Source organism: Planococcus citri, chromosome 3 (assembly GCF_950023065.1).
Source record: "Planococcus citri chromosome 3, ihPlaCitr1.1, whole genome shotgun sequence".
Taxonomy (NCBI): domain Eukaryota; kingdom Metazoa; phylum Arthropoda; class Insecta; order Hemiptera; family Pseudococcidae; genus Planococcus; species Planococcus citri.
The window spans coordinates 63,324,034-63,339,449 of NC_088679.1; the positions used below are offsets into that span (position 1 = coordinate 63,324,034).

The 15,416-nt window shown below is 40.7% G+C and overlaps 2 protein-coding genes and 1 long non-coding RNA gene across 3 annotated transcripts in view; 2 read left to right on the forward strand and 1 right to left on the reverse strand.

Moving 5' to 3' along the window:
• The window catches only part of LOC135841922 (uncharacterized), a 30,364-nt gene that overhangs the window by 1,656 nt on the left and 13,292 nt on the right, over window positions 1-15,416 (reverse strand). The window lies entirely within an intron of this gene.
• Window positions 160-5,711, forward strand: LOC135841919 (intraflagellar transport protein 56-like). The gene is made up of 11 exons (XM_065359140.1): window positions 160-291; window positions 778-903; window positions 991-1,191; window positions 1,273-1,481; window positions 1,580-1,772; window positions 1,876-2,034; window positions 4,485-4,595; window positions 4,703-4,900; window positions 5,041-5,149; window positions 5,246-5,486; window positions 5,578-5,711. Exons 1-11 carry the CDS (start codon window positions 289-291, stop codon window positions 5,687-5,689), a joined length of 1,662 nt encoding a protein of 553 aa, XP_065215212.1. The 5' UTR covers window positions 160-288; the 3' UTR covers window positions 5,690-5,711.
• Window positions 6,031-12,540, forward strand: LOC135841917 (uncharacterized). The gene is made up of 2 exons (XM_065359138.1): window positions 6,031-11,976; window positions 12,046-12,540. The coding sequence occupies exon 1, from the start codon at window positions 6,365-6,367 to the stop codon at window positions 11,660-11,662; it is 5,298 nt and encodes a 1,765-aa protein (XP_065215210.1). The 5' UTR covers window positions 6,031-6,364; the 3' UTR covers window positions 11,663-11,976; window positions 12,046-12,540.

Consider the following 15,416-nt stretch of genomic DNA (forward strand, 5'->3'; position numbering starts at 1 on the left):
AATTACTTAGACTCAAAAAAAAGTGTTTGTTTTGTTCACGTTACGTTCAATTTCCACTTCAATTGTTTCCTTCCCCTTCAATAATGTGTATTAGAAAATGGAAATGACCTGCGCTGCACCTGCTCGTTCATTATTCACCTACCCTTCGTACTTTCGCGTTGTTGTGTGCCTGTTTTAGTTACTACGAGGTAACCCCTTTTACTTTTCTATTGATCATCTTGATGACTGCAAGTGAGCTAGGATAAATGCTATAAAACTCGTTGGTAGCGATTTTGTAATTTTACCGCCATGGTAAGGATATGAATTTTATTTCAAAGCACGCACTTCTAGATCGGTTAATGACTGAGCAATTCGAAATTATCATATGTGAACTTAGCTGTATCGTCGGCAAAAACATAATAGCGCATCGTTTGAATCACTCATTGTAACATCAAAGTGTTTTTGATATAGCTTAATCTGAAATTTCCATTTTCCCTCCTCAAATAATGAATTTGAGAGCTATAAACTACTGATTCCAATTTTTTTTGATTTGGTACAGTTTACTAAACCTTTAGGTATTTTGTTTCAGTCATTTAGACTTCAAAATTAAAATCTGCACGTTAGTTATATTATATTATATTATATTAGGTATAGATTGTTGTCTTTTTTGTTGTTTTTTTTTTTTCAAGAAACGAATTCTGATTTTATAACTTATAAAAATTGTGCCCACATTTCTTGTTTTTTTTTTCTTTTTTTTTCATACAATTCTACAATACATTATGGTTACTATAATTATAGATTCTGTCTCGAATAAAACCTGCTGTCGAAGAAGAATCAATTCACGTATCAAATACCAAACGTTTGCCATCTCTTCATGATTTTATAGATAAACGAGATTACACCGGCGCTTTGAATTTACTCGAAGTACGACCGAGTTTAATAAGTTACATAACCTCTTCATTGCAGGAGTTGAAACATATTTCTAACAACAATATTATTTTATGATTGCAGTTTGAGCACAATATTGGCAAAGATGGCGAATTAACAAAACTGTGGATGGGATTTTGCGCTTTTCATTTAGGCGATTATAAACGCGCATTATCCGTATACGATTCGTTGCAACAAGAAAATAAGAATAATCCTCCGAAGGACTGCTTGTTATATTTAGCATGTTGTTATTTTTTTCTAGGAATGTATACCCATGTTGACGAAGTAAAATTTCATTAGCATATAAATTGTATCAAAACTTCGATCAATTATATCATACTTAGCATTGGTATGATTTAATTTCAGGTCATGAAAAAAGTACCTCATTCTAGATTGAAAATCCGACTCATGTTTCATTTAGCTCATAAGCTAGCAGATGAAAATAAGTTAATGGAGTATCATAAACAACTCGCTGATGTGATTGAAGACCAACTTTCATTAGCTTCGATACATTATTTGAGAGCTCATTATCAAGAAGCTATTGATATCTATAAACGTATTCTACTTGATAATCGGTAAGTTATAAGCCTACAGGATGACATAAGTATAGGTATGGTATATATTGTATTGTAGTATGTTTAAGTACCTGGTACAATTAACTTTTTTTTCAAAGCGAATATCTAGCATTGAACGTATACATCGCCTTTTGCTACTATAAACTGGATTATTACGACGTGTCTCAAGACGTTCTGAACATCTATTTGCAAAAATACTCTGATTCTGTGATAGCAACGAATTTAAAAGCCTGTAATTATTTTCGTTTGTATAATGGCAAAGTAGCCGAAGCTGAAATAAAATCCTTACAAGTAAGTTTACGCTTCTTTGGATCTGTTACCGCCACAATCATAATTAGGTAGACTAAATTCCTAAATTACTCGATAATTTCTGTCATTTTTTTTCAAATTTCAGGATCAAAATTCGATAAATTCGTTTTCATTTGGACAAGATTTATTGCGACATAACTTGGTGGTTTTTCGGAATGGCGAATTTGCAATGCAAATTTTACCACCGCTGGTGGATATTGTCCCAGAAGCTCGTTTAAACCTGGTTATTCATTATTTGAAACAGGTAATTAAGAAGTACCTAAGTACCTATATACTTTTCTTTTTAAGTAAGTAGATACAATAGTAATCTACATTATGAAGGTACCTATGCCGAGTGTATAGTGTCTACTGATACCTACTGAAACCGAAAAATCAAATTTCTCGTTTTTTCTTGGCTTCTTCGTGCTTATTATTTCGGTGGGTGTTCTCAGACCCAAAACAAGACCTGGTGTTGAGACAAACATAATAAGAGTTTCAAATTCAATATTTTCAAAAATTTCAAAAAAAAACAAGAAACCTACTTACATTACATTGTGGCCAAAATCAAACAATCAGAATTAAAAACAACTATGGTTGAGACAGACACTGTTTCAATCAGTGGGTTTCTCAGACCCATAAGTATGGACCTGTGGTTGAGACAAACACAGTGGGTGTTTCAAATTCCATATTTCAAAAATCATTAAATAAGGTACCAACAAAAAAATCAAACAATTTGAATTTAGAATTCTCAATGAGTGGGTGTTTTCAGACTCAAGAAAGGACCTGTGGTTGAGACAGACACTGATTAAATCGGTGGGTGTGTTCAGACCCAAGTTAGGACCTCGACCTGTGTTTGGAACAGACACTATTTCAATCAGTGGATGTGTTAAGACCCAAGTTACGACTGGTGTTTGTGACTGACACTGATTCAGTGGGTGCATTCAAACCCAAGTAAAGACAAGTGATTGAGACTGACACAGCTTCAGTGGGTGTGTTTAAACCAGAGTTGGGACCAGTGTTGGTGACAGACACTGTTTCAGTGGGTGTGTTCACACCAGAGTTAGGACCGGTGTTTGACACAGACACTGATTCAGTGGGTGTGTTCAAACCCAAGTAAAGACCAGTGGATGAGACCGACACAGCTTCAGTGGGTGATCTTCAAACCCAAGTAAAGACCTGTGTTTGAGACAGATACTGTTTCAGTGGGTGTGCCTGTGCTTAGACTGAAGATAGGACCAGTGTTTGACACAGACACTGTTTCAGTGGGTGTGTTTAAACCAGAGTTGGGACCAGTGTTTGACACAGACACTGTTTCAGTGGGTGTGTTCAAACCCAAGTTAGGGCCAGTGTTGGTGACAGACACTGTTTCAGTGGGTGGGTTCAGACCAGAGTAAGGACCAGTGTTTGAAACAGACACTTTTTCAGTGGGTGGGTTCAGACCAAAGTTAGGACCTGTGTTGGAGACAGACACTGTTTCCAAGTGTGTCTTCAGACCCAAGTTAGGACCCGTGTTTGACACAGACACTGTTTCAGTGGGTGGGTTCAGACCAGAGTAAGGACCAGTGTTTGAAACAGACACTGTTTCGGTGGGTGGGTTCAGACCGAAGTTAGGACCTGTGTTGGAGACAGACACTGTTTCTGTGGGTGTGTTCAGACCCAAGTTGGGACCCGTGTTTGACACAGACACTGTTTCAGTGGGTGTGTTCAAACCCAAGTTAGGACCAGTGTTGGTGACAGACACTGTTTCAGTGGGTGGGTTCAGACCAGAGTAAGGACCAGTGTTTGAAACAGACACTTTTTCAGTGGGTGGGTTCAGACCAAAGTTAGGACCTGTGTTGGAGACAGACACTGTTTCCAAGTGTGTCTTCAGACCCAAGTTAGGACCCGTGTTTGACACAGACACTGTTTCAGTGGGTGGGTTCAGACCAGAGTAAGGACCAGTGTTTGAAACAGACACTGTTTCGGTGGGTGGGTTCAGACCGAAGTTAGGACCTGTGTTGGAGACAGACACTGTTTCCGTGGGTGTGTTCAGACCCAAGTTGGGACCCGTGTTTGACACAGACACTGTTTCAGTGGGTGTGTTCAAACCCAAGTTAGGACCAGTGTTGGTGACAGACACTGTTTCAGTGGGTGGGTTCAGACCAGAGTAAGGACCAGTGTTTGAAACAGACACTTTTTCAGTGGGTGGGTTCAGACCGTAGTTAGGACCAGTGTTGGAGACAGACACTGATTCAGTGGGTGTGTTCAAACCCAAGTAATGACCCGTGTTTGAAACGGACACTGATTAATTCTGTGGGTGTATTCAGACCCAAGTAAGAACCTCTGGTTAAGACGAACACAGCGATGGTTTCAAATTCAATATTTCCAAAAATTTCAAAAACCCAAAAAGAAACCTTCTCCACGTTCCGGACAAAATCAATCAATCAGAATTAAAAACAACTGTGGTTGAAATAGACACTGTTTCAATCATTTCGGAAATTTTTTTGCGTTCAAAAGGAATTCATATTGTATGTATATTTGCTTGCTTTCTTGCCACCCATGTCTTTTTCTCGCTTTCTTGCTATTTTCTTGCCATTAAACACTCTGCTATGGTCGGAACTGAAATTTGAGCATAGATAACTACTAGTAGCTTTTTCAATTTTAAAGATATAGGTAGGTATTTTGTTACACGAAACTTGAATATTACTGATGACACTGTTGAGAAAATGTTGACAGCATGATTATCAGGAAGCATTTGAATTGATAAAAAATGTCGAACCATCGGTGCCTCACGAGTATATTTTGAAAGCTGTTGTAAACGCAGCCTACGGTCAACATTCGAAATTGGTGAGTTAAATTAGGTACCTACTTACCTATTTTATTTAACATTAAATTAAGCTTAAGTTCAGGGTTACCTAAACCGAATAAATTAATTTCATGAATTTTTCTTAAAGAGAGAAAATATAAAAATTGCGCAACATTTCTTTCAATTGGTTGGAAGCAGTTCAAGTGAATGTGATACAATTCCAGGAAGACAATGCATGGCTTCTTCGTATTTTCTACAAAAAGAATTCACCGAAGTTCAACTTTACTTGAGCTCAATTAAGAGTTATTATTTCAACGACGACTGTTTCAATTTCAATTTCGCTCAAGTAGGTACATATTACTTCTACCTAGTACCTTTACCTACCTACCTACCTACTTATTTTCTAAAGTATATCCTAAGTACATACGAGTATGTTGACATTTATATAAAAATTATCTCACCTACCTGTTAAACTTTTTTTTTCAGACCAAGACAGCTCTCGGTTACTACAAAGAAGCCGAAGAAATATTCATGCTGATTCAAAATGAAAGGATCCTAAATGATTTCATTTACATCAGTCATTTGGCCAGATGCTGTAAATGAATTTTAAATACCTAATTAAACTACCGTCAGATTTCTACATCATAACGTTATTGATGAGTTATTTGCATTTTTATACGCGCATTTCTAGTTATAATGAACAGAAAACCGCAGTCAGCTTGGGAACTGTATTTGAAAATGGAAACATCAGCTGAGTCCTTCAGTCTGCTACAGTTGATTGCAAACGACTGTTATCGAATGGCTCAATTTTGGCATGCAGCAAAAGCATTCGATATGCTGGAAAGATTGGATCCATTACCAGAGTATTGGGAAGGAAAGCGAGGAGCTTGCGTTGGAGTACTGCAAATGATTATAGCAGGAAGACAAGCTAGGTAGGTCATTGATACATATACGTACCTACAACATTATTAAACAGACATATTTCCTTACTCTTTTTTTCTCTCTCTCTCTGTCTCCCTGCAGAGATTCTTTATCTGACATGGTACAGCTGCTGCGAAATTCCGCCAATGCCCAGGTTGAACCGATTATACGAGTCATTAAACGCTGGGCCAAAGACAACAGGATTAATATCTAATTTTTTGCGACATTTTTACCCGTATATACGATTCTGCGAAAAATTCCTACTGTAAACGAGTATTTTGCATCAAGTAAAAATAAGCAAAATTTGCGTCGCGTTTCGATCGCGTAATTACGGCGTCATTACGCCTCTGTTTATGTACGTTTTCGGATATACGCGGCTATCGTTTGTTTAGACGTTTGTTGTCTTTTTTCTCAACGAATTCGTAGCTTTTTGAAAACATTATCCGTTATTCTGTAGTTATGAAACATTCTCCGTTTTTATTACGCGAAAATTATATCGAATTATGTTGAATAAATGTCAGAAATGAAATTTGCGTTTATTCATCCTACATTATGGTGACCCCGGCGTGATGGAACCTCAGCTATATCTCAAGTGAGATAATTCTTTCGTTTTGAGTACTTCGGTAATATCCACATCTTGGGTAAGCTTTTTCAATTTCGTTTCGAATTCGTAATTCGCTACTTCCGTAATATCCATGTTGGATAATCATCAGTTCGTTTCGCATTCGTTTACTTCGCAATCGTAATCGTTTCAACGTTCGTCGTACGTTGGAATTCGAAAATCGCATCCGTTCGTAATATCCACTCCGTGGGTACTCCAGTAAATCGCATCCGTTCGTAATATCCACATTACCGTGGGTACTCCTCAGTAACGCTATTTACCAATATCATGGCGAATAGACGAACCATCGAGCAGCTCCGTAAGCTACGAGACAACGTTATTATCGTATTCGACAACACCCGTACCTGGGCAGACAATCCTCAAACGAGTAAATCTGCACCAGAGCTCCGACGACGTATCCGACACCTGGAAGAACAATTTGGTTTGTTTGCTTCTTATAATAACGATATTCTTACCACCGAAGGTAACGACACCGAGTCGGATTGCGCAGTTACAGCTGTAACTGCCGAATCCAAGTATTTCGAAATCGTATCAAAGTTAGAAACGCTTCTCGAGCAGGCTACACCCGAACCGACCAACGAAGGCTCCGAATACCGTAGCTGTACCGCAGCCGATAATTCAGTTCGGTTACCCAAGTTGAATCTGCCCAAGTTCTCGAACAAGTCCGAGGATTGGGCCAGCTTCTTTCAACGGTTCCAGAGTGGCGTCCGTAGCCCTCGTTTAGACGACCTGCACCGTCACGAGCATCTGCTGTCCTGTCTAACTGGCGAGTCAGCTGACCTCGTTCAGAACATCCACGTCGAAGCTGGCAGTTATGCCGTTGTAACCGAAATCCTAAAACGTCAATACGAGAACAAGCGCTTGAATCTTCGCCTTCATCTCCAGAAACTCTTTGAACTGGGTGAGGTGAAAGAAAACAATCCTGAATCGCTCCGTAAACTCGCCAATACTGCGTTAATCAGTATTCGAGCCGTCGAAAACATGGGCTTCAAACGCGATGCCCTGTCTAACGAACTTATTGTCCAGCTCATTGTTACGAAACTCGATTCGCGCAGCTGTGAGCTCTGGGAGACGTCCCTCAACAACGAGCAAGCTGTCGATAACGCCGAACCAGACGTAGACTCATACAGTGAGCTGATCAAGTTCCTAGAAAACCGTATTCGAGTCGTTTCTTCAGTATTCGTAACCGCATCGAAGCAGAACGCCGCAGCCAATACTAGACAACATCCTCAACGCACGCGTGGCGCCGCCACCTCGTTAGTAACGCAATCCGCATCGTCAAACCCGTCTTCAGCGCAATCTATGGTTGGCAGCGGTGATTCAGTCGTGAGAATCTGTCCGTGTTGTAGCCAGGTTCATCCACTCTACCAGTGTGACGCCTTCAAACGTCTACCGATTCAAGAACGCTATCAGCGGGTTCGTGACGCAAGGCTATGCGTTAATTGCTTCCGTGGCGGTCATTGGGCCAAGGTGTGTCGCTCGATCAAATGCAAGCAGTGCGGCAAGGCGCATCACACGTTGTTACATCTGCTCGAGTCCAATAGCGCGCATCAACCGCCTCCGTCTTTGGCGGCGGCCCCTACGCCACCTTCCGGTACTCCTAGCACTACAAATCAGACATCCGAACCTCCGAAACCGACTCAGTCAGTGTCCGCAAATGCGACATTTCTATCCGCAGTGACGCAGCGACAGCTCCGCGAAGTATTATTGAGTACCGCAGGTGTCCGCCTCGCCTCTGCGACCCATCATATCAACGCAACTGCTTTGCTTGATGGCGCTTCGCACGTTACGTTACTCACGAAAGATATCGCACAGAAATTGAACTTGAAGCTCAGTAAATCGTCGGTAGTGATCAGTGGCGTTGGTGGAGCGCGGTCTTCAGCCAACTCAACCACCACTATCAAGCTTACATCGCGCAACGGTGAATTCTCCGTCAATCTACATGCAATAGTGGTAGATTCGATCACCGATCCGTTACCATCAGTATCATTTACGCCTCCGCCAGAATGGGACTTTGCCCAACGCTACCATCTCGCTGATCCGCGATATCACGAGTCAAAGGTCATTGACCTACTCATTGGAGTTGATCATTTGTACCAAATCCTCCAACCGTCAATGATTACGCAACCGAATCGACTAACGCTCATCTCGTCTCAGCTTGGATGGCTCCTCGCCAGTCCATACTCAACGTCATCGATTGAACCGAGTGTGCGCTGCCTTCATGCGAAGTTGACGCAACCAGAAGTGGACTCAATCACAGAGTTCTTAGGCCTCAACGAGCCACCGCGCGTCAAGGACACCAGGTCAGTTGACGAACTCGAGTGTGAACGAATATTCGTTGAGACACACAAACGTGATCCAGTCTCAGGCCGTTTTATCGTCAAGCTACCACGACGATCTAACAAGATTCTTGGTGAATCGCGCCAGCTCGCTATAAACTGTCTGAAACGCACTTGCGTTTCAGAAGAGTACCGTGAATTCTTACGTGAATACGAAGCGCTTGGTCATTTGACACGCTGCACACCTCCACTACCAAACCAGATTACCTACTACATCCCACATCACGCTGTTTACCACAATGGGAAGATCCGAGTTGTATTCGATGCTTCAATGAAGACGACAAATGGCGTCTCATTGAACGACACACTATTAGTGGGCCCAACGTTGCAGGCGCCACTATTCATCATCTTTCTCCGCTTCCGAATTTTCTTATACGCATTTACCGCCGATATAATCAAAATGTACCGCCAGATGTGGGTACCGGTTGAAGACCGAGACCTTCAGCGCATCGTTATCTACGAAAATGGCGAGATAATCGATTGCCAACTGAATACCATCACCTATGGTACGAGCTCCGCGCCGCATTCCGCGATTCGAACGATTTTCCAACTTGCTGATGATGGCGAGTCAGAATTTCCAGCGGCGGCGGCAGTTCTGCGCAAAAATACATACGTCGATGATACACTGAGTGGTGCAGACTCGTTGGAAGCTGTGAAAAAGCTCATCGACGAGCTAGTTGCTTTGTTACGTACTGCTGGCATGGAGCTAGGCAAATGGCGCTTCTTCGGTGAGCTGGCAGATCACTCACCTCTCTGTGGCTCGTCAGCAGGCCGCACTCTTGGAGTAGAATGGGACTCAGCTGGTGACTTCTTCAGTTTTCCATCTCTGGCCAACGTCACAGTTCCAGAGAACACCGTAACGAAACGTATCGCACTCTCGAAAGTATCCAGCATCTTTGATCCGTTGGGATTTCTCGCACCTCTCGCAATCACCGGCAAGCTTCTCATCCAAGAGCTGTGGACAAATAATCTGGACTGGGACGAAAACGTCTCCGCCGATTTCCAACAGCGTTTCGATCGTTTCCTTAACGATATCACCGCATCCGCCAGCCTACAGTTTCCTCGCTACGTAGGAAACGCCGAATCCGTTCATCTTGAGTTGCATGGGTTTTCAGACGCTAGTAAGGAAGCATATGCTGCCTGTATCTACGCTCGCATTCTCAAGGAGAATGCGCCACCAGTTGTGCGGCTGATTGCGTCAAAAACGCGCGTCGCTCCGCAACGCCAACCACGTACGATTCCGGAGTTGGAGCTCTGCGCTGCTGCACTCCTGACCGAACTTTTCGAACCAGTTATTACAACCCTAGGTTGTAACCGAGATCGCTGTTATGCCTACACCGATTCGACCATCGTGTTGGCGTACCTTGCCAAAGAACCAGGTCATTGGACCCAATTTGTCGCGAATCGAGTGAAGAATATCGTCCGCACATTTCCAGCTGAAAAATGGCGACATGTTGCAGGCGAAATCAATCCAGCCGACTTGGCCACACGCCAAAAATCGTTTACCGAACTCGAATCACGTTTTGATCTCTGGCTCCATGGTCCAGAGTTCCTTCACGAGTTGAAGATACCACCGAATCATCTCTCACGCGAATTTGGAGAAGAGATTTTCCAGGCGACTCTCATATATGTTCATGTGAACACAGTGCTGGATGAAATACCTCCCCAATACGCAGATTTCGCCAGATACGTCATTAACCAGTACTCGGACCTCAGTAAAGTCCTGAGTATCATCACCGCTTGGCTCCGCATCAAGGACTTCTTCCTCTCACGAGTCAGAAAAACGCCGCCTCCGAGCGGAAGTTTCTCTGCTGCTGAACATCGACGCGCCGAACTTGAATTGGCCCTGAAAGCTCAGCATGAGACCTACCCAAAGGAATTTGACAAGCTGAACACCAAGCGACCGCTTCCAAGTCGCAGTCGACTCACATCACTGTCTCCCTTTCTCGAGAAGGGACTTATACGCGTTGGTGGCCGCATCGAACGTGCGGACCTACCATACCATCAACGTCATCCAGTAATCATTCCGGCAAACCATCGATTCACGCATTTGCTGATTCGAGATTGCCATCGCCGATTTGCACATGCCGGACCCCAGTTCATCACCGCTTATCTACGCCGCAGATACTGGCTCATCGGTAACCTGAATGCTCAAATTCAGCAGGTTATACGTACCTGCGCCAAATGCGCACGATTTCGTCGAAACGCTCACCGAAATCCGCCGATGGCCGATTTGCCAGCTGACAGAGTTCGCCCATCACCGCCATTTTCCATCGTTGGTGTCGACTACGCCAGCCCATTTAATCGCAAATCAGAGATTCGCTCACGAAGCACTATCAAACTGAAGTCATACGTCGCCGTGTTCGTATGCTTTAGCACTCGAGCTGTTCACCTTGAGGTGGTCCTGGACCTCACAACAGCAGCGTTTCTCGCCGCATTGAAACGTTTTGCAGCACGCCGTGGCTGCCCTCTAACCATCTACTCGGATAACGGCACCAATTTCACCAGCGCCGCCAACGAATTGAATGACAAGTTCAACGAACTTGCCAAATCCACCGAGATACAAAAATTCTCATCACCAGCTCCGATCGAATGGCGCTTCAACCCCCCTGCTGCGCAGCACATGGGTGGATTATGGGAAGCTGCCGTACGCATTATGAAGAATCACCTGTACAAAACGATCGGTGACACAGCACTCACCACCGACGAATTTGGTACTCTTCTGTGCCACATCGAATCGATTATGAATTCGCGCCCGATTGTACCGCTGCGCGATCCAGCCTCCAGCTTCGATGCCCTGACACCTGGGCATTTTCTAATCGGACGTCCGCTTGTAGCTGTCTCAGATGACACATCCAACAGCGACGTCTCCCACTACCGAACGCGCTGGGACCTTGTAACCCAACTGCGCAACGCTATTTGGCGACGTTGGAAGCCAGAAGTCCTAACCTCCCTGCAGAAACGGGTCAAATGGACTGCTTCAACTCGTCAGTTCGAGATTAACGACATTGTAATCCTCAGCAAAGAGGAGACCGCACCTTTGCAGTGGCCATTAGGCCGAATCATTCGTACGTATCCAGATAGTCAAGGTACAGTGCGCTCCGTCGACGTCATTTGCCGTAACGGCACTGTTTTGAAGCGCCCTGTCCATAATCTGATACCGCTCATCGACGTAGATGAAGTTTCGACGCCGGATGGTACCAGCGCCGACGGCGGCGGGATGTAAACGAGTATTTTGCATCAAGTAAAAATAAGCAAAATTTGGGTCGCGTTTCGATCGCGTAATTACGGCGTCATTACGCCTCTGTTTATGTACGTTTTCGGATATACGCGGCTATCGTTTGTTTAGACGTTTGTTGTCTTTTTTCTCAACGAATTCGTAGCTTTTTGAAAACATTATCCGTTATTCTGTCGTTATGAAACATTCTCCGTTTTTATTACGCGAAAATTATATCGAATTATGTTGAATAAATGTCAGAAATGAAATTTGCGTTTATTCATCCTACACCTACCCTGAGGGAAACGAGTTGTTCTAATCAAGTAAATTGCAAGTTATTTCTCATAGAATCGAAAATGATTCAATTACTAATGGATACTCGCGGTCATCAGTATCTATTGGCTATCTCCAGCACGAATTCCAACAATTGCCCCACTAAGGGCAACTCATTTATACAACTATGCTGAGCAATTGGAATGGAAATACAAAATATAACCGTGTTACGAGTACCTACACATACCGCGGGCTACTTGATGAGCAAAAGCGGAAACGTTGACAAACTTTCCATTTCGATGAAAAAAGGAAGTGATGCCTAAATTCCGTCTATACGTGTATTCCGCACCTGCCCAAGTGCAGCTAATTAATTTTTCGTGAAATTATAACCACAAACGAGTATTTCTATACGATGCTAGTGTTGAACTCGACGACCTTCGTCGGAGAAAATAATTAAAAGCGCTCCAAATTTAATATTCATATTGTTATAATGTTACAAAGTTGACTTTATATGAATAAAATTTGAAATGTGTTACAGTCGGTTGTCAACGAAGTGTTAAATTGATATACGAGTATTTCTAACTTTATAAAAATAAATGCTGCATTCGTGTGTTTTTCTGTTGTTGCTGCTGTGAAAAAGTGAACTGATTTTGTGCACATTTTCTAACTAGATTTTTATATATTCTATAAGGTTGGTACATCATTATATTTTTCATCCTAATTCGCCTGTCTTAAAATTCATCAGCCGGAGAAATCCATAGAAATCCATACCTACTGCTAGTGCATTGATTATGAGACACGTTGTTTTCACTATTTAATTAATTTTTTTTGGGAGGAGGAAGGGAATTAAGACAGGGTAATTTTCTTCAAAAAAAATAAATAATATAAATAATCCAGCTCACTGGAAAAGTGATGGAAAACAGTGCACAGCTTCCCAGAGTTAGATCGTCACTCAACTTAGGTAGGTACCTTGGATATCTCTGCAGGATATTCACATATTATTCCTACGACTTGCGAAAGCAGAAATTCAGCTGTGGAATTCACTAGAGCCCGAACTGACGAGTTTTAGCGGGTGTGAAGTCCTCTGAAGAAATGATTTTCCCTCACTGTTCCTTGTTCTTTGTACCAATTTTTCCATTGAAAGACCCACGTGCTTCGCAAAACTTGAAATTTACTAATTTTGAAAAAATCATCAAAAATAAGTTTGACAGCCGATTTCTGCAACACCCTGTAGAAAAGACTAGTTTTTCAGAATTTCGGCAGATAAGTATTTCCAGGGATTGTACTCAGATTTTTCTTTTAAAAAGTAACTAATAGTAATCAAATTGTGATCAAAAAAATGACCAAAAAAATTGTTAATGTAAAAAAAAGAGGTGGCTAAAAAATTTGAATCCATACAAAACATAACATTTTATTTTAGGTCAACAAAAAACAACAAAACGTAACAAAAATATCAATGCCAGTTTTTTCTAAAAAAAATTTGAATGAAAATCATTTTAAAAAAAAAACTAAAGAAAGCTCAATATACAGATAATAATTATCAACATTTCGAATGTAAACTAATATTGGATTCCGGAAACATAATCGAAAAATGTGTCGAGCTACTAAAAAAAAATAACAAAATTGAAAGAAGATGAGGGGGGTGGAGTTCACCGAAACAGGGAGGAACGAAATTTAATCTTATTCAAAATCATTTCAAAAAATTAAACACAAAAATACCCATTGTAAGATGGAGAGAAATTTTCATATGAGCGAGCATTTGATTGAAAAAATTATTCAAGAGTGTTGAGAAAAAATAAACAATAATTGAAGAGTGATATTCCAAAACTCGCTTTGTCCATTTTTATCAAAGTTGAGTTTTCAGTGGTACCTGGTAGATGGAGTATTAACTCACATTCCTACATCATCAACCTACCAAAATGAGGTGTTAAACTCACCTAAATAGCCAATTCACTAAAAATTAAAAAAAAAATAATGTTCCAAAACGCGCTTTGTTCATTTTTAGGTATTGAAATTTTTTTCAGCAGTATTTAGTGGATGAAATGTATACCTACACTCCTACATCATAAATCCACCCAAATAAAGTGCTAAACTCGCCTAAAAAGTCAATTTACCCGTTTAAAGGGAAACTGTTTTTCCTCTCTCCTGAAAAGTTGTGAAAATGGACAAAGCGAGTTTTGGAATATCACTCTTCAATTGTAAAAAATTCCATAAATAAAAAGAATCATTTTAAACGGGAAACTTATTAAAATCAAAGATAAAGGGCGGAGGAGAGAGAGCTTGCATATGTAATCCAATTTGGAAAAATAGTAATTTGTAAAAAAATACAAAAAGAAAAAAAATCCTCAATTTACGAGAGGAGAAAACCATCAGAACTTGACACACGTTTCAAAAAAAAAAAAAAAAAAAAAAAAAATGGAAAAAATGGAACAAAATTATTGAACTAGAGAGAAAATGACAGAAACAGGAAGCGGAGGAAAGATCAAGATCTGGAGAAAGAAAAATTGGTCAAAGAATAATGTTGAAAAACATCAGTAAGAGTAAAAAAAAATCTCCAAAAATTAGAAAAACTCCTCCGAAAAAATTAGAGTAAGAATCACCAAAATTTAAGAAAAAAAAATCGTAAAAATTGAAAAAAAAACTCTCGAAAATTCACGATAAAATTGCGGAACGTCAACATGAAAATTCTAGGAAACTCGCCGAATAATTTGGAAATAGGATCTATGAGAATTCAAAAGAATCAAACGTAAAAAAAATCAAGGAAGTCCCCACAAAATTCAAAATGAAACCATCAAGTCTTGAAGTCCAAAAAAAAAAACTCAAAAACTCAAACAAAAATTTAAGCAGAAAAAATTACCAAAATTTGTCGCAAAATTAGGAGAAAATGTTATAAAAATCACGAAAATTCAAATACAAAAAGGTTTTGCCGAAGCTGCGAACAAAAATTTAAGCAGAAAAACGAATCAATAAATTAGGCAATTCAAAACAAAATCGTGGAAATGATGAAACTGGAAACCTTTTGAAAATTCAGTTCAGATCCCTCTTCCCTTCCCCCCTCCCCACAGTTGTGGAGGAAGGTTCTCCGAATTTCCTATATCTTTGAACTACTTATATTTTTTTTCAAGTTCGAATTATTTTTCTCCCTTGAATCGTCTTGAGTTTTGCTAGAAATTTTTCAATGTTTTTCTTCAAATTTTTTTTGATTTTTTCCGAATTTAAACATTTAATTTTTACGAGTTCTCTGTTCTGAATGAATGAATGAAAGATATCAAGATGCAGAAAAAAATCCATCACAAAACGTGAAAATGAAAAGAACAAACTCATCAAATCTTGAACAAGCTCCCCCTCCGTAAAGAAATGGTAAAAATTTAAAGGAAATCATAACCTTTGGAAGAAAAAAAGCACAATTCCACAAAAATGTAAGCAAAAAAATCGCTAGTTTTTTTAAAGAGCGAGACTAAAAAAAAACTGTCAAAAAAATCAGTCAAAA

Bases quoted from the DNA above. Each gene is read 5' to 3' on its own strand.
- LOC135841919 (XM_065359140.1), top strand. The intron at 904-990 runs GTACGACCGAGT...TTATGATTGCAG, and splicing joins GCGCTTTGAATTTACTCGAA to TTTGAGCACAATATTGGCAA. The intron at 1,192-1,272 runs GTAAAATTTCAT...ATTTAATTTCAG, and splicing joins TGTATACCCATGTTGACGAA to GTCATGAAAAAAGTACCTCA.
- LOC135841917 (XM_065359138.1), top strand. From the start codon at position 6,365: ATGGCGAATAGACGAACCATCGAGCAGCTCCGTAAGCTACGAGACAAC.